We start from the raw sequence: 25,954 nt of genomic DNA on the forward strand, positions 1-25,954 counted from the left end.
GGGCCTTCACAATCAGGGCTGCACAAATCTAACCGCCTTCCCTTCAGTGCCTCACTGCTCCCCACACCCTGTACCCCGCGCTGTAGCCCTCGGGTAGATTCATGTTGATCTTCGTATTCCCTGTCTTTTCGGCAGGCACGGCTCCCCTGCCTCCTACCCAGTTGGATTCGGCTCTTCAATACAGCCTTCTTTGCTTTTTCTCTCCCGAGTATCTCTGTAAACGTCCCAATACAGTAAGACTAGTAGAGCACTGAGGGACATGTCTGTCCCCATACTCCCATCCAAACATGCACGTATGCTGTTCTCTCCGCAGCCCAGGGCCTTGCACAGTTCCTCGCTCTGGGAGGTCCCCACCCGAGAGTGTTTTGGGTTCAGAGGCGCCCAAGCTCAGGTGCCCCGAGACGGGCCTCCAGGTTTTCTGGCTCTTTATAGTTCGCAAGACTCTCACGCCCCCTGGAGGGCCGGACGCGACCACACAGGGACAGAGAAAAGCCATACTAACAGAGACTCGTCTTTATTGCCCTTTTTCTGGGGGCTGACACCGGGAGGGCAGAGGGGAGAGGGCAGGGACAGAGTAGGGCCAGGACAGGACCCGAACAAGGGCTCAGACCCCAGACGGTCCCCCAGGAGCGACAGACGAGGCGACCGCACCGGGACAACGGCGCCCTGGGCATGGGTGCGGCGCTGGCTCTACGCCTGCGCGGCGGCCCATGGTTAGGATGCCGGCCGCGTGGTTGCCACTGGCCTGCAGGAGGCGCTGCAGCCGGCCCTGGAGTCCCGGGGCCCCCGGCCGCCTCTTGCCCAGCGTGAGGATGCCGGCCGCGTGATTGCCCGCGCCGTGCAGCAGCTCGTAGAGGCGGCAGGAGCAGGTCTTCTGACGGCAGCAGTCAGGCAGGGGCTGCGCGGCCGCCCCTGGCGACAACAGAGCGGGCGGCAGCAACAGCAGCAGGAGCAGCAGCGTCATGGTGGCCCAGAAGACCTAGTGAGGCAGGAGACCAGACACTGAGGGTCGTCTCACAGCCCCAGCATCCAGCCTCTAGGCCCTGGCCCTACCCAGCTGGCTCCGTGCCCACTCCTGGCCTGCGCTCCTCCCTCGCTGTCCCTTAGCTTTCCTGCCTCTGCATAATGCTATCTGAAGGGCTCAGTATCTTGCCCCCTTTACCTGCTCACCCTTCAAGAGCCAGCAGAGCATCTCCTCCAGGAGGCCCTTTGAAACCCCCTGGGTAGAAAAAGGAGACCCAGAAAATAGTACCCCATCTCTCTTCCGGGTAGCCTTAGTCCATTGTACCCCTTTAGAGTGCTGACCACTCCACCTGAAAACAAGAGTGTCTGAATCTGCACCAGAAATTTGCGGAAACATCACTTAAGGAAAGAGAGTACCTATTTATCCGCTCCTTTTCCCCCACGGAGGGCAAACATGTGCAAATCAAGAACTGGCATGATCCAAGTCATTGTCTTGTCCGCCTGCTCCCTTGCAGGGAAAACAACCCTGTGGCTTTGGACAGGTTTCCTACCCTCTCAGGGGGCATAATTTCCTCACTTATAAAGTGGGTATTAATTCCTACTGTGCAGCAGGGCTGCTAGGAGGATGAAGTGAGATGACAGGTGCAAGTACAGCACCCAGTATGTAGTAAGTGCTCAAAAAACATGAACTCTTAGGAGACCAGGGCACAATCTAATGTTAGCCAAGGCAGATTCTCAGCCAAGTGTCCACCTTGTCCCCTGCCTCAGAGCCCACATGGGAAAAGACCAAGAGCAATATACCTTCAACCTTTCCTCCAGCTCCCTGAGCAAGCACTCATTGCCCCCCACTTCCCATCTAATGAGTCACCCCTCCATCCCTGGATCCTTACCTTTGCAGAGGAAGGGTTCATGGTACCTGGAGCTCAGAGTAGGGTAGCCGGGAAAGGTGTCGTTGGCAGTGGTCCAAATAGCCAGGAACTTTGAGGCCATGAACAGCAACCTGCTACCAGGGGCCTGGGGTTTATAGTGCTCTGAGGTGGTGGGGGAGAGATGGGCACTTGCGTCTACTCTGGGGCCAGACAAAGGCAAATCTAAGATTAGACTCCGGCAGGGGGGCCGTCTCCAGGCTGGGCCCAAGGAATGGCCGCCAAGGCGCTCAGAGTCTGGAGTTGGATCACTGTGCCGCTGGTCCCCTCCTTGTCTGTCTGCCTGCTCCCTGGAGATGGGGCGGTCTCCGGGCACTAATGAGGCCACCTTGCACCTAGGAATCTGGGAGCACAAAAGAGGCTTTGGCTGGGGTGCTGGAGTGGGACAATGTGTGGGGGGCAGCTGCTAATTAGGGGCAGGAAAGGAGGCAGTTGTGAGACCTGCTCTCCACAGGGTGTGTAGGGGCGGGGAGGGCAGCCAGGCAGCAACCTCTTCCCCCTCTCCTTGTCACTGCCCCTGGGCCTTCAGATGCTAGGGCCTTCTTCCTCTACAAAAAAGATCTTAGTTGGCTACTGCTCTTCTCTGGCTCTCTTCTTCCCTCTGCCTTTTCCACCAACCTCCAAGATGGAAAACCTTGAAAGGCAATCCTGGGCAATGGGAGGAAAGCAGCCAAACTTGGTGTTATCCTCCAACATCTCCAGCTTCCTACCTAGTTGTGCTGCCTGGACGGGAGGGATGGAGTCCCATCCCATCAGCAGGGAGTGAGCCACTATGGTGTGAAGGACTCTTTAGATGGGAGTCTCTTTTATCCGGGGCACCATCTATCGAGCACCAGTTCTGTGCCTGGCCCTGCTCTGGGTGCTGGAGCGACAGTGTGCATGGGACATAGCCCAGTTTTCAAGGAGCTCCAAAGTCCAGGTGGGGAGGTGACCCAGCAAAATGATAGCTCAGTGGAGAAAGGACTCTGAAAAAAAGCCTTGAATGAAAAATGGGTTTCCATCAAGTACAGTCAGGGGAGAAGGCATTCCGCAGAAGGCATAACCTGAGGCAAAGACCTAGGTGACAGTTGTTTAGCTTATGCAGGATGCAGGATGTGGTCCTCAGATCACAGCTTCTCTTAGAAGAGAGAGGTGGCTGGACAGGTAAGTGAGGTCAAAGGGTCTTATAGGCTAAGCTGATTGGTCATGATCCTATGGGCGCTGGGGGGCCATGGGAGGATTTTAGTAGGAAGGAGTCGTGGGCTGATGTGGGGACCAGGTGGGTAGGGGCCTGGATGTGGGGCATGGAATCCAGAAGTAGTAATTCAGAGGCAGAATTCAAGGCTTGGAACTGATTGGGAACAGGTGCTGAGTTACTTAGGCGGAGCTGTGAGGCTTTGGGTAAGCCTTACAGCCTTGAGAAACCTCATCTTTCCTTCAGGTAAGATGGACAGTTAACCCAGATGTTTCCTGCTGTTATACTTCAAGATTTGAAGTACAAACGCTGCCCAAGGAAGTGGCTTCTGGGTGTTGGGCCAGGAAAGGAATCTGTGCTGAACCAGGGCAAGGGGACTTGGGGAGCAGCCCCTCCACATTTAGGTAAAGCTTGGAATGGGGAGAGGGAGGAGGAGGGGACTCTGTGTCTTCTGGGTTGACCTAGGCTATGGTAGGGGTTCAAGGGCACATACACTGGCCAGGAGGGGAGACTTCAGGGGAAGCCCTGGGATCCAGAGCTCAAGGGGGAAGGGGAGCCCAGGCTGCAGCAGGAGCAGAGCGAATGGAACCGCTTGTTTCCCTCAAAGCAGACCCCGAGCCAAGAATCTGGGTGCAAGACGTTTATTTGGGAGGGGATTCTAGAAAGCATGTAAGGGAGTGGGGACGGGAGGGACAGGAGGAAAACCAGTAAGAACTGTGTTAATGAGAGGGTTACCTCTGTGGGCAACTGGTGGGGACCCTCCGAGACAGATGGTACAGAATAACTTCAGAATTGTCCCACTGAGGGACAATGAAGCTGAGATCTGTGTTCACCAACTCCTGTTCCTTGCTGACTGAGGCTCACTCCTGGGAGCATTAACTCCCAATACTTCCAGCCTGCCCAGTGCACGGGCTGAGAGACACAGGCACCATCAGTGTGTATTGGAATTCCAGTGTCCTCCAGGGTGGGCCCGTGGGCTCCGGGCAGGGAACTGTTGGGATCTGTTCTATCCTTGAAGTCAACTCCTCAGAACTGGCAGACTAGGTCAGGCCTCCCTAAGGCCCAGCAGCTCTGAGGAGCTACTGACAGGTGACAGTCAAAGACTCTGGCCAAGGGCTCCCCATTCACAGAGGACCCACAGGAAAGAGTGAGGCAACACACAAGTGGGATGGGGCGGTGGGCAGGCCTCAGCTCAGGACACCACTCTCTTCTGCAGGAGCTGGGCCAGGTGCCTGTGCCGGAGGACCCGGGGCATCTCAGGAGGGAAAGGGGACGAGGGGCAGGCAGCAAGGGCTGCCCGAAGAGCTCTGAAGGCCCCCTGCCCTACCACGTGGACTTGGGCAGGGCCCACACTGCCCCGGAACCGCAGAGACTTGTAGCCAGCAGAGGTTTCCTGAAGGCAGTGGTCAAGCTGGGAACAGAAGAGCCTGGGTGAGGCTGGTATGGGGCTGGGGGGTGTGTGGGTGAGATGCTTATGGTAGTGCCCAGGGTTTGGGTGGGTAGGAGTTTCCTGTGTACACGTGTGTGTCTGTGGGACTCATCCCCCCTTTCCAGTGCCCCAGGGAGGTTCTTCTCCCCTCTCTCCCCCCCATCCCTCCCTCTGCCCACGACACCTGGGGGCGTGCAGAGTGAAGGGTACATACAGTCATATGCTGTCCCTCCCTCTATTACCTTGTCTCGATTTTCCTCTGACAAGTTCCTCAGCCCCTTCAGTGCCACAAACACCTCATAGTGGGGGGCAGAGCCCTCTGAGGAATCTGCAGACAAAGCCCCCCACCGCAGACTCATGCTTTTGTGAATGAGGCGGCTTCCAAAGCCAACAGCTGTTCTTCCTCACTCTGAGGTTCATGGAGGGGGGTAAGGGAGGAGTTTCTTGGCTGGGAGTGGGGTAAATGGAGAGGAAATGGGTAGAGACTGCAGCAGAAGGGAACGGAGGTAGATATGGGGAAGGAGTTTTGTTAGGAGCAGCAAAGGAGGCTGAGTCTTTCCTCCTTCCCAGAGGTCTCCGAGCAGGATGGGTATGGATTGCGGGATGGTCAGTCCAAAGAGGGAGGCAGGAGCCAATGGGGAAGAATTACCCAGAATGCTGCTTTCCACACAGCCATGGTCCAACAGCTTGGCCCCCGGCCACTGCCTCACCGCCTGGTCCAGGGCATCAGAGAACACGTCCTCACCAGTGTTCTCTCCTCGAACACTCAGGGTCTGGCCCAGCCTAGGGAGAAGGAAACTGGAGGCAGAGGAACCCAGGGCACAGGGATGATCCCTCAGCAACAGGGGGGCCACTTACCTGTAGATGAACCTGACGACTGGACACTGATTGTAGGCACTGACCACCTGGACCACGTCGCCCAGGCAGCACCTGATGGAGTGGACATGGGAGTGAGATCAGGCCCAGGGGCCCATTAGCTCAGGCCCCTGGCCCTCAATGGGGTTCCAGAAGGCCTGAGGTGGCCGGAGGTGGGTGGGCAGGTGATCACCTGGTGAGGCTGGCGTGGTTGGTCAGCACCAGCTCGTATTTCTCGCCTTTCTGGGCCTCAGCCAGCAGGACGGTGGGGGCAGCCTCTTCCCAGTCTCCTTCCTTGAGTGGCAGCAGCTCAATAAAAGGGGCTTCCGGGAGCAGAAGGTAGAGCCCACGGGGCTGGTCTGGCCACAGACTCAGGCCCACTACCCCTGTGGGGAGCAAGCAGCCTCTTTGGTGGTGCCATTGCTAGGCCCCTCACCCTGGACCTCAGGCCCCAATCCTCTGAGCATCTGATGTCACTGATGCCCTTCCACCTTCCTGACTCCCCCAGGCTCAGTGCACTGCCTTTAAGTTCCTAATTAGGTAGAGGCAGGGGTTCTGCAGGAGACAGATGTGGGGGTAAATGTTGGTGTGGTGTAAATTGTGTAAGTCTCCTAACCTCTATGAGCCTTAGCTTTTTCATCTGTAAAATGGAGCTGCTGGTGTTGGGGAGGATACACAGGGTGTTGCGGAGGATTAAATGAGTTGACTGTATAGGGCTCACTACATGGCAGCTAGCTGTGTGACCTCTGCCCCCTGCCCTTACCTCCCTACCCTTGAGTTTTGCTGACCTCCAGAGGCAGCGTAAGCAGGTGAGAAGAAGGCTAGCCCTTGGCACCACAAGGCCCCCAGGGCAGCCACAGCCTCGGCCTGGCCTCCGGCGTCCAGAGTCACCACCACCTGCAGATTTGGCCAGAGCCGAAGGGCCAGTCCTCGGGGTCCCTGCTCCAGGGCCTCCTGCAGTTCAGCAGCCCGTGTGGGGAGAGGTGCTCCTGGGTTCCCAGTAGCTATTGCCTCAGCCAGCTCTTCACCATCGGCCTCCAGGCCTAAGAAGACGTCCAGGAGCTCGACGGCTGTCCTGGCTTCCAGTGCCCGCAACCCTGGGAACCTCAGCGCCTCCAGCAGCAGGGCCCTAGCGTCCTTGGCTCCAGGGGGACTCACCAGGCCCAGGAACTGCCAAGGCCAGGGGAGTGGGTAGAGCCAAGGGGAGGAAGGGGTCACGAGGGCCCTGCCCCCCGGAGCCAGCACTTTCGGGTAGGCCTTGTTTAAGGCCGCCAGACCCAGCAAGGTGGCCTGGAGGGAGACAAGAGACACTGTTGGCCTGGGCCTGAGCCAGACTCTGAGCCCCCAGTCTTTTTTTCCCACCACCCTGATAGGAGGGTTTGTAATTAGGGGTCTCTAATGGGGCTGAGCTCCAGCCTTCCCAGTTTACCTGCAAAGAGGCCTCCCCATGGTACTGGTTTGGGGTAGGGGGCAAGAGCTGCCCCCTACTTTCTTCCTCCTGGACCTGGCTGGCCTTGGTCAGAGGAAGATGATTCCGGAAGGTGCTCATATCTGTAGCCCCAAAGACATTATAAAATCCTCAGGAAGCCACAGGGTTTCCCCAGAGTTTCAGGCAATACTGGTGAGACCCTTGAGGAAGGAACCCAGAACAGGCCAGGCGGAAGAGGGACTCTCAGGGCCCAGGCTGGGAAAGTTCATCTTGAACAATCCAGGGCCCAGGTAGGGTCTCTGGGTCGGGCCTCTCTGTGTTGGCAGTAGAAGGGGGAAGGGAGGTCTTCGGGTTTTGGAATCTGACTGTCCTGTGGGGTTTCTTTCTCTTTGGGCCACCTCCCCAGACCCTGGGAAACACACCTGTGCTCCCGCTGAGGGGCCAGCGGGGACCCTGGGCTCCCTGCAGACACCACCTCAGGGCCTGCTGCTGGCTCTGGCCTGCGCTCTGTGTGCTCTGCTCTAGTCTCTTCTGCTGCCAGGCGGCGGCCCAGTGCAGGGCCCCCTGGGCCACACGGTGCTGGAGGCTGACAAGCCAGGACAGCCTGGCATTCTGAGACTGTGGCCACCGGAGCACGGCCAGTGGTGGCAGCAGCAGCAGCAGCAGCAGGAGGAGGAGGAGCAGCAGCAGTGACAGCAGCATCTCTGAGCAGCTCCTGGGAGGAGGAAGGGCCCCCAGGACTGGTATTGGGCAGAGGAAGGGATAACCCATTTCTCCCCCTCCACTCTGCTGCACACAGGAAAACCAAGTTAAAAAGGAAGTTCAGGAAGAAGCCAGGACCCCTGTCAGGCAGGTGATTTGGAGGAGGGGCTTTGGGGTCACACTGACCTGAGTTTGGATCCTGGCTCTGCCACTTGTTAGCTGTCTGGCCCTGGGTAGCTCAGCTAGCTGCTCTGAGCTCCGTTCCCTTCCCCTGTTTGTAAAATGGGAATCAGAATGTCCCTCAGGAGGAGCAGGAAGGGCGTGGCACAGAGCCTGGCACACAGCAGCTGCTTAACTGGATGACATGTCTTGCCCACTCCCGAGCGGCTCTGCTTGGTCCAGGATCTACCCTGTCCCAGCATCGTGTCCCCCCGGAGCCCCAGGCAGTGGTTCCATATCCCACATGCACCTGTCACTGCTCACTTGTGCCTCTGCCTGGCACCCAGGGCTCCCCCAGTGCCCCCAGCCTCAGTGCACAGCCAGCAAGAAAGATGGAGCCGTGGCTTTAAAGCGCTGGGCCTAGATGGGGAAATCCGGCTGCTGGGCCTGAGGGAGGAGCTGGTCCATGGGGGGGGCTCTTAAAGGGACAGGTTGCCTAAGGGACATCATGCTGGGAGCTGGCCCAAGCTGGCAGGTGGAGGGAAGTTAGGTTCAGAGTAGCATGGTCCTCAGACTCTGGTGAAGGAAGAGAAAGCTGAATGTGGAAGAGCACCTAGAATCAGCTTGAGCCTGGAGTGGGGCACACCCCATCATGGAGCAGGATGAGAACTGTTAAAAAACCAAAATTTTCTCCAATCCAGAATTGCTCTCCACAAAAGTAGTAGAGAAAGCAAACACTTCTGTTATTGAATAAGCATTAAACCAGAGTGTGACAGATCACAGGCAATCCACTAAGACTGCAGACAGATCATCTCACTCCCTTTTAAAGCCATTGTCAAATCTAAGGTCGTAAAGATTTACCCCTTATGTTTTCTTCTAATAGTTTAATAATATTAGTTCTCTCATTTAGGTCTTCGATCCATTTTTTATTACAGTAAAATATACATAAGATTTACCATTTTAGCCATATTTAGGTATTTACTTCAGTAGTGTTAATTACATTCACATTGTTATGCAACCATCACCACCATCCATCTCCAGAACTCTTTTCATCTTTCCAAACTGAAACTCTGCACTCATTAAACAATGACTCCCTATTCTTCCTCCCCACAGCCCCTGGCAACCACCACTCTATTTTCTGTCTTTATGAATTTGACTATTCTAGGTGCTTAACATAAGGCAAATCATACTATATTTGTCCTTTTGTGTCCGTTTTATTTCATTTAGCAGAATGTCTCTAGGATTCATCCATGTTATAGCATACGTCAGAACTTCCTTCCTTTATAAGGCTGTATAATACATCACTGTAGGTATAGATTGCATTTTGTTTAGCCTGTCATCTATTGACAGACATTAGTATTGTTTTCACCTTTTGGTTATTGTGAATAACACTGCTATGAACCTGGGTGTACAGACACATGATTGAGTCCCTGTTTTCAATTCTTCTGAGTACATTCCCAGAAGGGGAAGTGCTGGATCATATGGTAATTCTGTGTTTAATTCTTTGAGGAACCATCGTGCTGTTTTCACAGCAGCTGCACTATTTTACATACTTACCCACAGTCCACAGGGGTTCCAATTTTTCCACATCCTCTAAAGCAGTTGCTGTTTTCTGTGTTTGTTACCATTTCTCATGAGTCAGCCTGATGGGTAAGAAGTGGTATCTCACTGTAGTTTTGATTTGCATTTCCCTAATGATTGAGCATCTTTTCGCGTGCTCATTGGCCACCTGTATATCTTCTTTAGAAAAATGTCTATTCATGTCATTTTCTCATTTTAAAATGTTGTTGAGGAATTCTTTATATATTCTGGTTATTAATCCCCTATCAGACATATGATTTGCAAATACTTTCTCCCATTCTAGGGGTTGCCTTTTCACTCTGTTAATAGTCTTTTGATGCACAGAAGTTTTTGATTTTGATGAAATCCAATTTATCTTCTGCTGCCTATGCTTTTGGTGTCATGGCCAAGAAATCATTGCCAAATCCAATGCCATGAAGCTCTCTTTGTTTCCTTCTAGGAGTTTTATAGTGTTAGCTCTTACATTTAGGTCTTTGATCCATTTTGAATTAATTTTTGTATATGATGTAAGGTAAGGTTCCAACCTCATTCTTTCACATGTGGCTATCCAGTTATCCCAGCACTATCTGTTGAAAAGACTATTTTTTCCCCATTGAATGGTCTTGGCACCCTTGTCAAAAATCAACTGACCACAGACACATGGGTTTCTTTCTAGACTCAGTTCTATTCCACTCATTTATAGGTCTGTCCTTATGCCAGTACCACACAGTCGATTACTGTTACTTTGTAGTTTTGAAACTGGTAAGTGTGACTACTTCAACTTTATTCTTCTTTTTCAATTGATTATGTAGGAGTGTATTGTCTAATTTCCATATATTTGTGTGTTTTCCAGGGCTTTTGATGAAGATGTTCCACATCATTAGTCATCAGGGAAAAATACAAATTAAAACTGACTCAAGTCACATCACACTCCACCAGGATGGCTATAGTCAAAAGGTCAGAAAATAACGTGTTGGCAAGAATATAGAGAAACCGGAACCCTTATGTAAAATGGCACAGCAACCTTGAAAACCAGTTTAGCAGTTCCTTGTTACTTGTCCAAGTAAACCAGTTTACTTGTTTAGGGAGTGGCTGGATTATTTTAGTGAATCTACCTGCTCCCCACTACTCACCCCCACATACAGTGTAAAGCCTCTGATATTGCTCCTTAGAGGGGGTGCAGACTTGACTTATGCCCATAGTCACCCTAGCATGACAGTGATTTGCACGTGTTGGTCTCTTTCCCTGACCACACTCAGCTGTGAAACTATACTAATTGTCAGCTGATTGCTATATATTTTTTTTTCAACAATGCCCTGAGGAATAAATTGCTCCACAAATGAATCTAATCAAATTCAGACTTCTTTGAAGGCACAGTTTCACAGCTCAGTATTTGAGATTTGTTTGGACCCCGAAAGAGTTCCTTCCAGCTATATTGTTCCCCATTTCTAGCAAACTAGCCCGCCCAGTTTTGCCTAAATCTCCAATGAAGCTATCGGTCCCGTGCCAATTGCCTTTTACCACAACCTCCAGTTTTAAAGAGCATATTTAAGCTTGAACTTCTCTTGCAAATGAAGTCAGTTGCCTCTGTTTTACAGCCTGTCTGTCCCCTCTGGGGCAAAATCTCCAAGACTCAGCTCTTGTGTTGGGGGTAGGATGACGGCACACTTGAGTGATATGCCCACTTAAAAAGCTGAGTGCTTGGGAGCTGGGGGCAGAATGAGCAATGCTGACATCCTGCCTTTCCTCAGAAGACAACCCTCTGATTGGGAGCCGGAGGGGAGAGGGAGCTCTGTGTTCTTGGCTGCACTGGTCTCCGAGTGGAGTCATTTTGAGCTAAGAGACAGGAAGGAGGGAGTGGGTCTTAGTTCAAATACCACACTTACTAAGTCTTAGATTTTCTTGAATAAATGTTTCTTCATTTGCTATATGCTCTTAGGAGACTTTCAGTGGTTGGTTTAAAAAAAATTGTCACCAGTTTCACTGGGGAGTGGGTCTTCAGCTGCTCATGCTGTGACACCAGGAGTGGAAGTCTTGTCGCTCACTTTTCAGTGCCCTACAACCAACTTGTGCCCCTGCCTTTCCAGATTGCTCTCATCAAAGTCATCAACAGCCCCCTGAATGCCGTCTCAGTGGGGACTTCCGACTCTCGGTTGTCTCTGACACGCCCCCCCTTGCCTGGGCTCTCGTGAGGCTACACTCTTCTGGGTTTTCTCCTACCTCTTCCACCCTCCCTGTAATATCCTTTATAAGCTCATGCTCCTCCCTACCTGACCCTTAAAATGAAGCACAGTATTTCTGTCGGTCCTGTCCTCAATTCCCTTTCTCTTCTTTCTCCAAACGCTCATTCACATCCAGTTACAATACCCCCTAGATAAGAACGAGCCCCACGCCTGCTTCTGCCCAGGCCCCCATCGGTACCTCTCAGGCCTCACAAGTACAATGTCTACTTGGACAGCCCAACTTCACTGATCCAGATTCATACTCATAACCCCTCCCAACCTGCTCCTTGTCCCATACACCCTCCCCCTCTTACTGAGGAGCATCTCTGTTAAGCATTTAGGAAGCCAGAAGCCCGGGCTTACTCAGGACTCCAACCCTGCCCCTCAACATCGGTCCCTAGTCTACATATTGAGCCTCAGGGCCACTGCTGGGTCCCCTGGTCTAGACCCTCATCTCCTCCGACCAGACTGTTGAAATAGCCTCCCAGCTGCTCCCTGACTTCTTGCTTTGCCTCCTTTCAATCCATCATACACGTGATCACTGTAGTATTTCTTAACGTGAACATCTGATCATTCCCTTGTTTAAAAGGTGTGCAGGTGAAGTCAGACTCAGCCTGGCACACCAGGCCTCATCACCTACCACAGCCCTTCTCAAAGTTCGGTCCTGGCACTAACACTTGGGAACTTGTTAGAAATGCAAATTATTTGGCTCCGCCCCAGATCTACTGACTCAGAAACTCTGGGGAGGGGCCCTAGCAATCTGTGCTTTAACAAGACCTCCAGGAGATTCTGATGCCCACAAATCACCCTCGCTCCACCCCTACTGTTTCCTACTTCTCCAGGCCTCTACCTGTGCAACTGCCTCTGGCTGAATGCCTTTTCCTTTCTTAACCTCTATTTGTTCTTTAAATGTCAGCTCGGGCTGTTCATGCCCTTCCTCTGTGTTCGTTTGTATTTGATAATAGTCTTAGGCTATGTTTGAGGCAGCAGGAGCCAATATCCTATCATGATTGATTGTGTTAACTGTCTTTCCCAGACTGCAATCCTCTTGAGGGCAGGAATGATTTCTCATGCCACACACGGCGCCTGGCTCAGGGCAGGGACTCTAAATGGCCTGAATTTTAAGGATGAGCTTTCTAACAGGAAGAGTATGGAGTCAGGAGACTCGGAGATATAAAGGCTATCATTCTAATGCTCAAAACCTCTCCTGAACAGGAAGGGAGGAAATGCCCCCCACGGCCTCCACCGCTGCTGACGTGCTCTCTGAGGCAGCCAACTCCCAACTAGTTCCCCTTTACAGTCACGCTGACAATTCCAAATTTTTCCCTACTGAAGACACCCTCTCTCCTCACCTGATGGGAAAAAAATAAAGACAGGACTCAATGTTGTCCCTTCAGAGGGAGTCTTTATTGTAACATAAAATACACAATTTTGTGACTGCCCCCAATTGTACACAATACTTTTTCAGTGGCTATATACTAATCTGTCTCAACACTAAAATATGTATCTGAGATAATTTCACAAAGTTTTAAAAAGAAAAATTATAAAAAGTATACGTACATTTTAAGTTATAGTCACTGTGAGTCCCCCTACTACCTACTACAAAACCCTGCACATTCCACACACTGAAACATCTGAACGACTTGTGTGTGCCCGGGAGCGAGGGAGAGGCTGACGTGGTCAAGACTTGCCGTCGCCCTGCTCGTGGTTTGCAGGAACAGGGAGAAGAGAAGACACAATGCAGATAGCGAGCACAACTTTCAGTCAAAAATCTCTCCTATCTACAGGCACAGCCTCAGGAAAACTGAGGACAGCTCGGCCACTGGACACACCTGAACCCCACACTCAGGGTGGCCACACCCCTGGGCACTCGGCCCCCCAACCCCAGTGCCAATTAAGAAGCAAGGAGAGCTCTGTCCTCAGCATGCCCGGGGCCAGGCCCACTGCTAATCTTAAAGGGTGTTGATCCTGATCCCCAGGGAAGGTTGCCAGGACACTCAGGGTGCCTGGGTGGCGGGCGCGGGGGGCTCCTGGACTCAGGGAGCAGTCACACTTCATTTCCCCCATTCCCCAACACTCCCATTCTGGGGGGGGTGGGGTGGATTTTAATCAAATCTTGAGGGGGAAGTGAGGGGCCTAGCAGCATCCTACGTCAGTGCTGGTATCCACAGAGGGGTCGGCCTGCTCCTCAGAGGCAGAGAGGTTCTACTGCCTGGCATAGAAAAATAAATCAGTGTATGAAACAAAGCCAGGGCAAACAGCAGCTTTTAAAAAGTCATCTTCCAATAAATAATTTACCATAGAGGAATATTTTCCTTTAACATCAAAACACTGATAAATTCAGAAGTTATTTTTGTAAAAAAAATATGTTTATTTAATCACTTGTATAAAAATAAGGTTTTTAGGGCCATTCTCTCCTGGGTGTGGACAGGCCCTTCTTTTGGAGAGGGGGCTGGGGGTTACAGGCCTAACCCCAAAGCTGTACCTGCCTCCCCCTCTTCCCACCTGCCTGCCGTAGCCCATTCCTACCTTCCCGTGTAAAGCTACGGAAGAGACTATAGACAACATTGTGCTGAGGCTTGTTTTGCTTTGTTTCTGCAGCTCACCAAACTTCCCAGCAAACCTGCTGACTGCGTTTCCCCAGACTGCTGATGCTGGCACCCTGCACCCTGCACCGGGTGGGCCACACACCCGCCGAATGCACTGGCCCTGGGCTTCTGCCACCTGCTCCCCAAGACATCATGTGTAATGTGAGGGAAATGAGGCGGCTGGTGTAACAACAGCACAGGACCTGATGCAGGAAGAAAGAATCCTGGTGTCAAATTAGGGTGGGAAGGGGAAAACAAAAAGTCCCAATTTAGAAGCAAAAACACCCCTCAACATTTGCAAAAAGCGATTATCAGTGAGCCTTTGGAAAGCCTGGCTTGTGCCTCCAGCAGCACAGGGGAGGGGTGGGCAGACTGGACGGCCACTCCCGGGCAACACGGAGACCCCCTCGGCGCCTGCGAGCCGGGGCTGGGCGTTCCACTCTGGCTGCAGCACAAAGGACGGCAGTGCTGTAAGCGGTGGTTATGGGACCCTCTTGTCTTTCCTCTGCTTCATCAAACGTGTCTGCACACGCGTACACATGTAGGAATTAAGTGGCAATCCCACAGCGGAGGAGAGAGAGAACATTTAGATGGGTTAAAGTGCGATTTACAAAGCCACTACCCATCAGAAAACTCGCGACTTCCCTGGCCCCAACAATTGCTGTATGTCCACCAGGAAAACAGGGGTCAGGGGAGAGGGAAGGAGGGAGGACTGGCTTTCTTTGTCAAAAGGCAGTTTCTACATTTCAGAAGAAAAGCAGAGACAATCAAGGTATCAATGGCTTGGCAGACGCAGCAACAAAATCTCGCTGGAGAGGAGGCGCTCTCACCTCCTTTTGTCCTCCTCTCACTTGAACAGCCACATGTCAGAGTTCAGCTGCCCTCGACACATGGCCAGGTTCCAGGGTTCATGGAACTAACTACCTTTTTGCACAAGGTTAAAACAACCACAGCTTCTGTTTGTGGCTTCTGTTTGTGCAGCTAAACTCTGGACAGCAAAGGGGAGAAACACCACAACATGCAATCACACGCAATCACACACACACACACACACACACACACTCTCACACACTCCCTACATTGGTGCCACCATGCACAGAAACACTAAAGTCACAACTAATATTAAACACTTCACATTATGAGTATTGTTTCCAAAGAGAAGCGATTCATGGAATTAAAACATCCACAAGAGTAACTCCTCTGGCAAGGATAGAGAAGCTGAAGGTGGCCATTAGGGTGGTCATGACTGCGCGTGCGGGATCCACTGACTGTCCATAGGTCGGCCTAAAAGCTCCTCCACACGCCGCGCCACATCCATCGTGTCATCCAGATCGAAGTCCCCATCGTTGTCAAGGACGGGGTCTGGGCTTGGGAGGGAAAGAAGAGAGGTTAAGGGGAAGAGAAAGGTTCCCTCAGAGGCCAATGAGGAGCCACAGAGACCACCCCAAGCCCCACACCCCACCAGGTGAGCGGCTCAAGACTGCCTGTACCCTTGGCCTAGGCCTCATGGGACAAACAGCACTCCTGATCTGACCCCTGAGGGGGCAGAGTCCTTTGCTGGCTGGCTGGACAAAGTGACTCGGACTAAAACACCCAGCCTTCCCACCCCTAACACCGGCTGCCCACATATCTAAACCCCACCTGGTCCTTAGACAGAGCAAGCAAAATCTGTTTTGGGAGAGAGAAGCAGATGCCACCTGCCCAACCCCACTCTAAACTACCAACATCTTCTGGTCGAATTTCTCCCTCTCACCTGGGCCTGTGCCACAGCCCGGCCTGGGCTGGGTGGTCTCAGACCTAGGGGAGCTCTGAATGCCCACCAGCCCTCTGGGAGCCCAGTCAGAGTGCCCAGTTCCTCCCCTCCGAGACCCAGGAGAACACAACCTACTTCTGTGGGTAAATGTTATAATGAGCCTGGGGGCACACGGCCGGGGACGGGGCCTGGTCCATGTAGGTAGCGCTGCCCCCAGCAGAGTCTGCAGAGGCGCTCACAAACCTATGGGAGAGAGCAGAAGGGAGCGTCAGCAGCCTCAGAGCAGCAGCTGATGCAGCAAGGGGTTCAGGGGGCATCTTCATGTCTTTTTCAGGTGTAGAAGGACAAGGGCCCGCCAAGCCTGGGGCTCTGGCTGCAGGACTGGAGCCCTGGATACTGGCCCCCTCGTGAGCAGACCCAGTTCCCTCCCCAGGGCTGGGCCAGGTGTGAGGGGGAGGGAACACTGGGCCCCTCAGTGGGAGGGGGGATGGTGAGAGGTGAGGAGAGGGGAGGAGGGGATGGGGGGAGAAAAGAGGCAGCCCCAAGACGAGAGCTGGACCCTGGACACTTACTCAGGGACCACTTGCTTGATCTGTGGCTTCACGTATCCGTCCACTGCTTTGGCTGCGGGGGGAGGGAGGATGGTGATGAGAACCAAAGTTCTCAAATGAAATGAAAATTCAGTCTCTCTTAAGAATCCCATCTTTACTGAGGATAAGACACAACCGCCTCATTTTATCTTAGGATCTGGTACAAGGACATATCTGTTAGGAAGACTTGATATGGGAGAAGCCTCAGTACTGACACTGCAAGTTGAGATAGCTTCCAAGTTAGCCTGGACGTGTTAATAAATTCTTCAAACCACAGAAAAGACACACTTTAATACAAATCTAAAGCAAGCATTCACTGCATACTAACAGTGTAAAAAGAAAACATATCTTGAAAAGTTTAAAGTTGCAGCAGGACAGGGGACAAAATGAGGACCAACAAGAGGAGGTCACAAGAGGATAAACTCTCAGTCATGCAGGCAAGAATGTTGTCGTAACTGGAACTCCTCGAAACAGTCTCGGGAAGAACTGATTTCCTCAGCCCCAGACGTTTTCACGTGGAAGGTGCACCAACACTCGCCAGGGGGCGTGCAGAGAAATCTATACATTAGAGAGGAATTAATCTGACTTGAGGACCCCGGGAGTTAGTCTAATTCTGAGTTCCTACTCTCTCAGGAAAGGGGACTCTCTCTGTCAGGTGTCTGTGTGCTCTTTTCCTGCCCCCGGGGTTCCCACACTCGGAGAGAATCTGACGGTCACGCATCCCCCGGGGTGCTGTCCGTCTATGCCGTGTAGCTGGTTAAAAAGAACGCTGGTGTTGTGCCTCACTCTCCACAGCATCCCCACTGGGATAAACCTCGGGGACGAGCCCGAGTTACCTTTTTAAAGGCCTGGCTATGGAAATCCAGGTCAGTAGGAAGGAGGAATGTGACAGTCTGAAGTCGGGAATGAAGGCTTGTTTCCCAGGTGTGTGAGTAAGGGGGTAAGCAGAATTCTATGTCAGATAATGAAGATTTCACGAGGGTCAGGGTGACTCAGCCCAAGAGGGTGAACTGCTCCATGGTTCACACATTCCTTGTTACCCTAACCTATTTCTCCTGGGACTTCAAATGTCAAGAGCTGCCTCTTCGCAGTATCTCATGCTTTTTGTGCTTTGTAGTCTACAGAGAATTTTACAGAATGGCAGAAAAGATAAAAAAACAAAGAAACTCTGTAAAAATAGGATTGAAAAATCAAGATTAGCTATGCTAACAAGAAGGAGCAGTAGCAGGTTTAATTCAAACACCACAGAGATGGGGGAGGGTATAACTCGGTGGCAGAGCGCATGCTTAGCATGCACAGGGTACTGGGTTCGATCCCCAGTGCCTCCACTAATAAATAAACAAATAAAATTACCTCCCCCCAAAACAAAACAAACAAATAAAAAACACCGTATAAATCTAAAAATATTTTGGCTTATTTCCCCACCTAGAAATATAACCAGGTGGGAAGGCATGATACAAAAGACAGAATCTATAAAGGAAAAATGCTGATCAATTGGGCCATATGCAAACTACAAGTCTTTGCACTTTAGCAAAACAAAATCTAAACATTAAAAGACCAATGACACATTGAGAAAAATATCTGCTCTATATAATAAAGGGGTTATTTACTATACAAAAAAACTTGCACGTTACTAAGAAAAAAAGCAACTGCAAAAGAAAAATGGGCAAGGAACATGAAAAAAAACAAAAACAAACAAACAAACAAAACGGCCAATAATGTGGAGGTTGAGAAATACAGGCTGCACTGTTTGAGCTCAATCCCTGGCTGGCCTCCTCCTTGCTGGGAGACCTCTGGCAAACCACTTCACTTCTCTGTGCCTCAAATGCAAAATGGGGATGGAAACAGTCCCTGCTTCACAGACTTGTTTTGAGGATTAAATGAGAAACTAAGTGAAATTGCTCAAAAAAGTGCCTGGCACACACGTAAGCAAGCATTCAACAAATGTTAACTGCTATTATTATTAATCTATTTATTGTTATTATTATCATCATTATATGAAAAGATGTTTTGACCTTACCTAGAATCAGAGAAATGAAAATAAGGACTAAGATGCTATTTTTATGCCAAGCAGACTGGCAAAACGAGAACCTGATGACGAGAATCTGTGACTGGCAGGAGGAAGAAGCAGACGCTCAAGCAGACAACTGTGAGAGTGGAAACGGATCCCATTTTCTGGGGGGCAGCTCTGGAAAGATCCGTCAAGATGCTTGAAAAGTACATACCCCTTGACACAAACTCTACTTAAGGAATTTATCCTAAGGAAATCATTGAACAAGATGCACATGTCAGGTTATCTCAACATTAACCATAACAAAAAACTGTGAAAAACCTTAATTTTAAGTATCGTAAATAACTGACATAGAATTATCATACGATGGAATTCTATGCAATTGTTCAAATGATGTTGTAAGATTACATTTACTAACCTGTGACTCAGCCTTTGATATATTTTTAAGTGAAAAAAATAATCAAGTCACAAATGATAATGTACGGTAGGACCCAAACCTGACATGATCTGGTCCCTCCTACTGTTCTGCCCTCACCTCCCACCACGTTCTCCCGGCTCCTCTAGCTCCAGCCTCCCAGGTCCTTGTGAGGGTTGCTGAACACACCAACCTCACTCCCTCCTCAGGGTTTTGGCTCTTGTTCTCTCAGCCTGGAATGTTTTCTCTCTACATCTGTGTCTGGTTCCTCACTGCATTCAGGTCTGTTCTGATGTCACCTCCCCAGGGAAACCTTCCTGGACCATGCTAGTGAAGTGCCACTCTTCCCTCCTCCTGTCACTTCTCTATCCTTTTATCTTATTTGTTTTCATAACGCTCATCACCAAATAGGATATTTACTTGTTTACCTGTTTACTGCCTTCCTTCTGCTATTAGAGTGTGACCTCCACACAGAAAGTGACTTAATAAGCATCTGGTGACTGAATGAATGCAGAATACGCCCCTGTATTGATTGGAAGAACATTCACATTGATGAGATGAGAGATGCTGGGTGTTATCTATTTTCTTTATACCCTTTTCTGGACATTTCATAATAAATTCATAATATTTTTATGCTCAGAACACAATAAAACCACCTCTGTTTTGAAAACAAAATTTTACCTTCCTAATTTTGTTTGATCTAAGCTTGTATTAAAAGCAATGCGTTTCCTTCAGTTTGATATCTGGGACTGGTAGCACAGTGTGTTTTTTGGATGACTGAAGAATACAGCCCAGGATTTACTCTGCCCGGGATAAAGCTCAAGCAGCAACGAGTCAGTGTTAATTGTGTAGATTTTCATGCCAGCCAGCCAGACACATACACACCTCAAACAGAACCAACATCACAACAAAACCAAATCAGAATGCGAACATTGTTACCAGTGGCAGGCTCGCAGGGAACTGGGGTGTAATATTTGGAGTACACTTCATCTTTTGGACGATCAGGAAACACGTAGATAAGGTAACTTAGGTCCCCCAAGCGGTCGGCCAGGGACCGGATGGAGAAGTCTCTGGTGGTAAAAGGCATCAGATTCCAAAACATTCTTTCCTCTAGATCAACAAACAGAGTAATCATAGTCTAAATATGATTTCTGAACAGGAAATCTTAAAACCTAAATTTACTACAAACACAACTCTCCACTAAAATTGTCCCAGTAAAAATCTCCATTTAAAAACCACCACGGGTTGTAGATTAAGTAGGTTTTAAAAGCCCTGGGTACATAAGCAGGTAATGCATCCACCACTTCCCTAGCGACCAAATGATCTCAGGTACTTTCAAGTTCACACAGTACTCTGTCCTTCTCTAGAAGAAACCTTCCACTGACTCCAGTCCCTGATTACCTGTACAAAAGTATATAAGAGAGACAGAAAATGTGTCCCTAGCTAGAGGATGCGTGAGACTTACTAAAAGCTATTGTCTTTCAAGACTAAAAGTCTTGAAGTCATAAAAAATCAGCAAGCTACTCTTATCTTACTGTGAGGGCCAGAGGAAAGAACTAACATTCTTGGATAGAAATGATTGGTGGCAATATCCTTACCTGAGGATAAAGGAATAATTAAAATTTTGTATTATTTCCACTCTAATGACTTCAGATAACAAAGTAATTCTTTATAGAAATAAGCTCAAAGTTGAGTAATAAGAAGGCAAACATTTCAAAAGGCAGGCGGCTGAGATTCTGGACAGGCTGCTGCATTACAGGTAGTCATGTCAGGCTATACATTTGTGTTTCTCAAAATTAGTAACTGTGTTTTCCATAGTAAGATTTTACACAGGCAGCAGCTGTATCATGGTTATACCTCTGTGCTTCCCATAATTAGTATTGGCCCCAACAAATAGTCAGTATTCAATAGCTTGTTTGTTAAAGTAACTCTGCAACAAAAGCAGCTAATGAGAACAAAGCTACGTCTTGAAAAGGGAGGGGCACTCACGAGAATCAAACTTCCAAGCAATGGTGATGCCACCAATTTCAGAGTCGCTGAACCTCAGCAGGAAGGTCCCATCTGGCTTGTTAATGAGCAGGTCGTGGGCCTGTTGCTTGTTCACGAAACCCAAAATAGCCCTGGATCACAAAGGCCGAAGGAGCAGAAGCAGAGTGTGATATTTTAAAGCTGGAAGGAAGACCTTCCTACCCTACTGCTGAATTAAGAAGTGACAATTCTCACCCATCATTCCAATGAGGCTTGAGATGTTTTTTTAACACTTCCATCACACCATCAAACCACTGCCAGAAGGTGTAATTCCGTCCTGGTAAATTCTCCTGGTTGGAGATACAACAATGAACCAAGTAACACTTGGGATATTCCCTGGGTACTTTAACTGGAAAAATTAAATGGAAAACAACATCTACACTGTCAGAAGCATACAAATATACATGTCAGCCTGAGTTTGACCAAATGGTCCTACAACTCCACCCCCGCCAAAAACCCCCCACAGAATACAGAGGAAAAGACAGAAGACAGAAATATACCACACAGCAATTACCAACACCCAGTGGACCCGTTACAGACACTTTCCCCTGAACCTGGGCTGACTTGACTAGTCCTGTTGGTTTGCTGTGTGGTCCGTGGTCCGGGGGCGCTTCTGAGAAATGCAGAATTTCAGGCCCCCTCTCAGACCCGCTGCAGTCAAGGCTGTACCTTAACAAGATGCCCAGGTGATTTGCAAATCTGAGCTGGATTAGATCACACTGTGAAGCCACAGAGAACACGCCATCATACAGATGTTACCAATAATTATCAGCAAAATGCAGTCATCTGATTTGACTAGAAGGCAGCAGCCTTATTGCAATGGCACAGACAGACCACCCAGGTCTCTGGCTTCCCTTGTCAAACCTCCTCTTTCTACCAGAAAACCCATTAGCTGGCTGGTTAGCACACAAACACTTAAAAGTTAGATTCAGGGACTATGAGATCTCCGAATTAGGGCACTTAAAAACACTTCATGTCGTGGTGGGAGTGTAAGAAACAAAAGTTAAACTTAAAATCAAAGGTGGGGGATGGAAAAGTACAGCTCAGTGGTAAAGTGTGTGCTTAGCATGCATGAGGTCTTGGGTTCAATCCCTAGTACCTGCATTAAAAATAAATCTAATGACCTTCCCCTCACAAAAAAATTAATCAAATCAAATCAAAGATGTGACAGGCGACACCTGAATTACCAGATGCTAAAGGAAGTCTCCTTCCTCAGCATCCCCCTTGGTGGGCTGCGGTCCTGCGGAAGCCTGACTTTGCATTACACATCAGGGAATATCAGAGTCGAGGGGACAGAGCCATGGAGCTCTGATCACCACAAATGCTTTACTTCCCATGAGTTACGTTACTGTTTGTTTTGTTCTGTTTCCTTTACGAAGGAAGAAAATGCACTAGCTGCACGCGAAGCCCAATTCACTTACATATTCAAAGACCTTATTTTCTACATAAAAATGCGTGTGGTTGTCCATCTACCCAGAAGCTTCCTATCACCATGGGCACGCTGGATTAGAGACATGAGGGCTGGGGCCCGGGGGCCCCTGAGGGATCTGGTTTGGAGGGGCTGTTCTAACCGCAGCGAGCACGCGCCTGTCCCTCACCCTGTTGAACTGGGACCAGGACACGGACATGCCGTTGTAGTCCTCGAGGTGGCTGCTACTGCTGTTGAACAGCTTCTGCGCCAGGAACACGAGGTTCTCCTTGGTCAGGCCCCGGTTGCTCTGCACTTCGGCCTTGAATTTCATGTTGAGTGCCTCGCACAGCTGCGGCCACAGGACTTTGTCGGGCACCGCGAACGGCACCCTGCCCTAGAGGGGGGATAGAAGCCAGAACCTTAGGAGAAAACAGCTGCGTGATTTATTCCCTCAACCTGCAGAAGGAAAACACTGATGGCTGGATGGAGTTACAAACACTTGTCTGGCTGAGCCTGAGGATAAATTCAAGCTTTCTTTGGGTGCACAGTTCTGTGAAACTTGGAAGATTCTGTTCTGCCGTCTTCACATACAATTTAGAAGGGAGACTAGTGCTATGTGCAGTGCTCCATAAATGAGCTGCTGAACGTACAGTCCCACCCCAAGTTCTAACAGCCATGAAAACAAAACATGACCAAGGTCTGGCTCTGACCCTGTAAACTCCAATAGAGTAGAAACCTAAAAGACTGGTTCTCTAGGTAGAGGTAGAGAGAGAAAGAGAAAGAGAGAGAGAGAGAGAGTGTGTGTGTGTGTGTGAGATTTCATACGTGTGTGTACAAGTATCATCCTTGCCCTTGACCCCTTCTGCCCTTACAGCTCAAAGTGAAACACAGTATGAAAGTGAAAACTGTGAGTTGACCAGTTAATGAGAAGCAGGTTAGAATATGAATTTATCATAAACTGTTTTTCATCCCACTCAGCCAGAGTACTTCATATTAAATATTACAAAAAAATTTTTTTTGTGGGGAGAGTATAGCTCAGTGGTAGATCAGATGCTTAGCATGCATAAAGCCTGGGTTTGATTCTCAGTACCTCTGTTAAATAAAAACTACTAATAATAAATAAACCTAACTACCCCCTCTGCCCCCCATTTTTTTTTTTTTGAATAGGGAATTCCTTCAAATGATATAAAATTTGAAAAGCACAGAAGGGTATACAGTGAAGTCGCTTCCCTATCCCTGTCCACCAGCAATCCAGTTCCTCGCCCTGAAGCATGGCCTCCCCTGTTGTGTAGACCGCCAGAGATCTTCTATGCATGCCAGCAAGTATGTATAATTTCTCCTTTTTGAAAATATAAAATCCACATGTTCTGCACCTCCCTTTGTTTCACTTAATACTTTATCTGAGAAGCCTCACATCAGCACCTAAAGAAATTCTTCCATCTTGTTTTGTGGCTGCTAAATATCCTGCAGTATATGGAGGTACAATAATATATTTAACCAGACTCCCAGAGATTTATGTACCAGCCTCCAGTCTTTGGTTACTACAAACAATGCTGCAATGTATTTATGTCATTTGACACCTATGCAAATACTTCTGCAGAATAAATTCCCACAAGTATGTGTTTATTTGAAAATAGCATAAAATGTACACTAATCATTTACATAAGTGAAAATGTTAAAAATGCTTATTTATTTAGATACTTTAGCAAATGACATGTCACAAGAGATGCCAAAGTTACACGGGGAGTGAGATCTGTGGACACGCAGGGAGGGAAATGAGAGCAGACGTGGCAATTCTATCCACAAGGTTTATCAGGACAGAGGCAGATTTTTTTAAAAGGGGTCTCAAATTCAGGGTTTGTGGCATAAGCATGATAGATTTCTGCTAAAAATCACACTTCTGCTGCAAAGATACTGTTCTCTAAAAAGGGCTGTTGAGAATGGTAATTTGGACCCTTCCCATTAGAGAAGAACATACTTTTAGGTTCCAAATAACAAGCATAACCTTTTATCATGCTTCTGTGGACTAGCCTCTACTGGAAATAAGCAACATGTGGAACTCTGCCTACTGAAATGTTCTGAAAACGATCAAGCAGCACACTAGTGGTATTCAGGTAGCATTCGGGTACATAAATCCACAGAATCATATTTGTTTCTTTAGACAAAACATCTCATTCTTCATGAGCCCTGGGGTGAATTGCAGAATCCAAAGTTTGGAAGAGACATTAAATGTCACCCTCATTCATCAAAGGGAAGGTGACAGGAAGCAACTTCTAAGCTAAAGTAACCTCCTCAGAGGTATAACCTCTAGAAGAAACCTGAGCCCTAAATCCCATTCATGGTTTCACCCGAGATTTAAGATAATATTCACGGAGTATTGACTATGTGACAAGCACTTTGTATGTTACATAAATTAATCTTCCAAACAACACTCTGGGGCGTTATTCTCCCTGTGCTGCAGACACTTATGGGAAACTTAGCTCAGAGAGGTCAAGTGAATTTCCTGTGGTCACAGAGTGAGGAAATGGCGGAGCCTGAATTGAAACCTTGGCCAAACATCAAGCCCCTGCTCGTTCTACTTTCCACATACTCTGCACTCTGCCTCCCACTAAGGAGAACAACAGCGTTCTTTCTATGCTTTGAGGGAGGATAGAGATGGAAAGAGATTCATGACACCAGCATCAAGATCCTGAGACCCGCAGCCTTAAGCAATCCACTCACAGGCTCTGCAAAAGCATTGTCCCAGAGGACGGTGGCCGTCGCGTTGTTGTCCTGGCTGCCGTGAACAATCACCACCACCGGGAGGGACAGGGTCTAGAAAAGACATAGGAGCAGGGCTGAGCACCCATGGCGCTTGGCCCTTCTCTTCTTGTTTTTCTATCACAACATGTTCTTCTCTCTTCAAGTTTCCAAAACCATCACCCTCGAATACAGAATAGGAACGGCTCCAGGAATAACAAGACTTCTCATACTGGCACGGTCTTTGACATTTCAGATATTTTGAAACAGAGACTTCTGTGTGACATTTAGAGATTTAGATATTTCTTAGCTATTTCTGAAGGATGGAGTAAGTTTCTCAAAGTTACATGGGGAACAAGAGAGAAAATGGGAAGAGTAAAGAGACATTTTTGGGGAAAAAACAGCAAGTAACAAATGTCTGAAACTTACTACAACTGTTACTCAAATCCATCCTGAGTGATATTTCTCTTGGTTCATTTCTACCTATATCTCCAACTATTTCATTTCATTATTATTTTCAAGTCTTATGAGAATCTAAGACACAGAGTCCTCTCCAAGGAAATCTTTAGTAAAAGGTGAAGGATTTATACGATTTGAAAACAAATGTAAGGATCCCATCTCTTCACTTCTGTTCACCAATCATCCAAAGAAGATACTATGTGATCAAAACAATTCATCTTTTGGGATATAAGGTACACACTTACCTTGACTTGAAAAACCAGCTCATTTCCACCAACACTGAACTGTGATTCAAATAGGATTGTAAATTTTTCTTCTGTCACTGACTCTGCTCCACGACGGTCAGACCTTTTAATCCGTTTCAGGGACTGCAATGGAGAAAATCAAGAGGATAAAGCCCTCGAACAACTAGGGGAGATTCGTCCTTCCTCTTCTCCCACGCTCACCATGTTCCTGAAGTGGGCGCTGAGGGTGCCTGTGGCCTGGTGGTACTCCATCACACAGCAGTTGTTCAAGATCTCTCCGCTGTAATCACTGCAAA

The 25,954-nt window shown here is 49.0% G+C and overlaps 3 protein-coding genes across 10 annotated transcripts in view; all 3 read right to left on the minus strand.

Annotated features, from left to right (window-relative positions):
- Positions 1–498: 498 nt before the first annotated feature.
- HCRT (hypocretin neuropeptide precursor) lies at positions 499–2,776 on the minus strand. 3 transcript variants are annotated; one of them, XM_006183329.3, is made up of 2 exons: positions 1,854–2,776; positions 499–979 (listed from the first exon to the last, which is right to left on the minus strand). In XM_006183329.3, the coding sequence occupies exons 1-2, from the start codon at positions 1,872–1,874 to the stop codon at positions 605–607; spliced, it is 396 nt and encodes a 131-aa protein (XP_006183391.2). In that variant the 5' UTR covers positions 1,875–2,776; the 3' UTR covers positions 499–604. The 3 variants fall into 3 exon arrangements, with proteins under 3 accessions (XP_006183391.2, XP_032313104.1, XP_032313102.1); XM_032457213.1 differs by lacking the exon at positions 1,854–2,776 and adding an exon at positions 1,171–1,831; XM_032457211.1 differs by lacking the exon at positions 1,854–2,776 and adding an exon at positions 1,163–1,831.
- A 912-nt stretch (positions 2,777–3,688) lies between these two features.
- On the minus strand, positions 3,689–8,081 carry GHDC (GH3 domain containing). Of its 3 annotated transcripts, none has more exons than XM_032457215.1 (10): positions 7,962–8,081; positions 7,665–7,749; positions 7,199–7,491; positions 6,777–6,898; positions 6,136–6,637; positions 5,541–5,733; positions 5,351–5,422; positions 5,142–5,275; positions 4,735–4,820; positions 3,689–4,474 (listed from the first exon to the last, which is right to left on the minus strand). In XM_032457215.1, the coding sequence occupies exons 3-10, from the start codon at positions 7,476–7,478 to the stop codon at positions 4,256–4,258; spliced, it is 1,608 nt and encodes a 535-aa protein (XP_032313106.1). In that variant the 5' UTR covers positions 7,479–7,491; positions 7,665–7,749; positions 7,962–8,081; the 3' UTR covers positions 3,689–4,255. The 3 variants fall into 3 exon arrangements, with proteins under 3 accessions (XP_032313106.1, XP_032313105.1, XP_006183396.3); XM_032457214.1 differs by having other exon boundaries at positions 7,948–8,069; XM_006183334.3 differs by having other exon boundaries at positions 7,665–8,063.
- Positions 8,082–12,804: 4,723 nt separating this feature from the next.
- The window catches only part of STAT5B (signal transducer and activator of transcription 5B), a 56,294-nt gene continuing 43,144 nt past the window's right edge, over positions 12,805–25,954 (minus strand). For 2 of the 4 annotated variants that reach the window (XM_032457216.1, XM_032457218.1), the window contains 10 exons: positions 25,860–25,947; positions 25,659–25,781; positions 24,937–25,029; positions 22,403–22,609; positions 21,000–21,094; positions 20,766–20,896; positions 19,716–19,886; positions 16,333–16,384; positions 15,896–16,003; positions 12,805–15,374 (listed from right to left, as the gene is read on the minus strand). In XM_032457216.1, coding sequence (XP_032313107.1) covers positions 15,248–15,374; positions 15,896–16,003; positions 16,333–16,384; positions 19,716–19,886; positions 20,766–20,896; positions 21,000–21,094; positions 22,403–22,609; positions 24,937–25,029; positions 25,659–25,781; positions 25,860–25,947 — 1,195 coding nt within the window. In that variant the 3' untranslated portion in view covers positions 12,805–15,247. The other 2 variants (XM_032457217.1, XM_032457219.1) reach the window with 2 other exon arrangements.

This window comes from Camelus ferus, chromosome 16, assembly GCF_009834535.1.
Source record: "Camelus ferus isolate YT-003-E chromosome 16, BCGSAC_Cfer_1.0, whole genome shotgun sequence".
Taxonomy (NCBI): Eukaryota; Metazoa; Chordata; class Mammalia; order Artiodactyla; family Camelidae; genus Camelus; species Camelus ferus.

Excerpts from the sequence above, each read along its gene's own strand:
- HCRT (XM_032457211.1), bottom strand. The coding sequence starts at position 1,360 with ATGTTTCCGCAAATTTCTGGTGCAGATTCAGACACTCTTGTTTTCAGG. Across the intron at positions 980-1,162 it reads GGCTCTTGAAGGGTGAGCAG|GTCTTCTGGGCCACCATGAC; the intron begins GTAAAGGGGGCA and ends CTGCCTCACTAG.
- GHDC (XM_032457215.1), bottom strand. The coding sequence starts at position 7,478 with ATGCTGCTGTCACTGCTGCTGCTCCTCCTCCTCCTGCTGCTGCTGCTG. Across the intron at positions 6,899-7,198 it reads GCCCCTCAGCGGGAGCACAG|ATATGAGCACCTTCCGGAAT; the intron begins GTGTGTTTCCCA and ends TTGGGGCTACAG. Across the intron at positions 5,276-5,350 it reads GTCGTCAGGTTCATCTACAG|GCTGGGCCAGACCCTGAGTG; the intron begins GTAAGTGGCCCC and ends CCTTCTCCCTAG.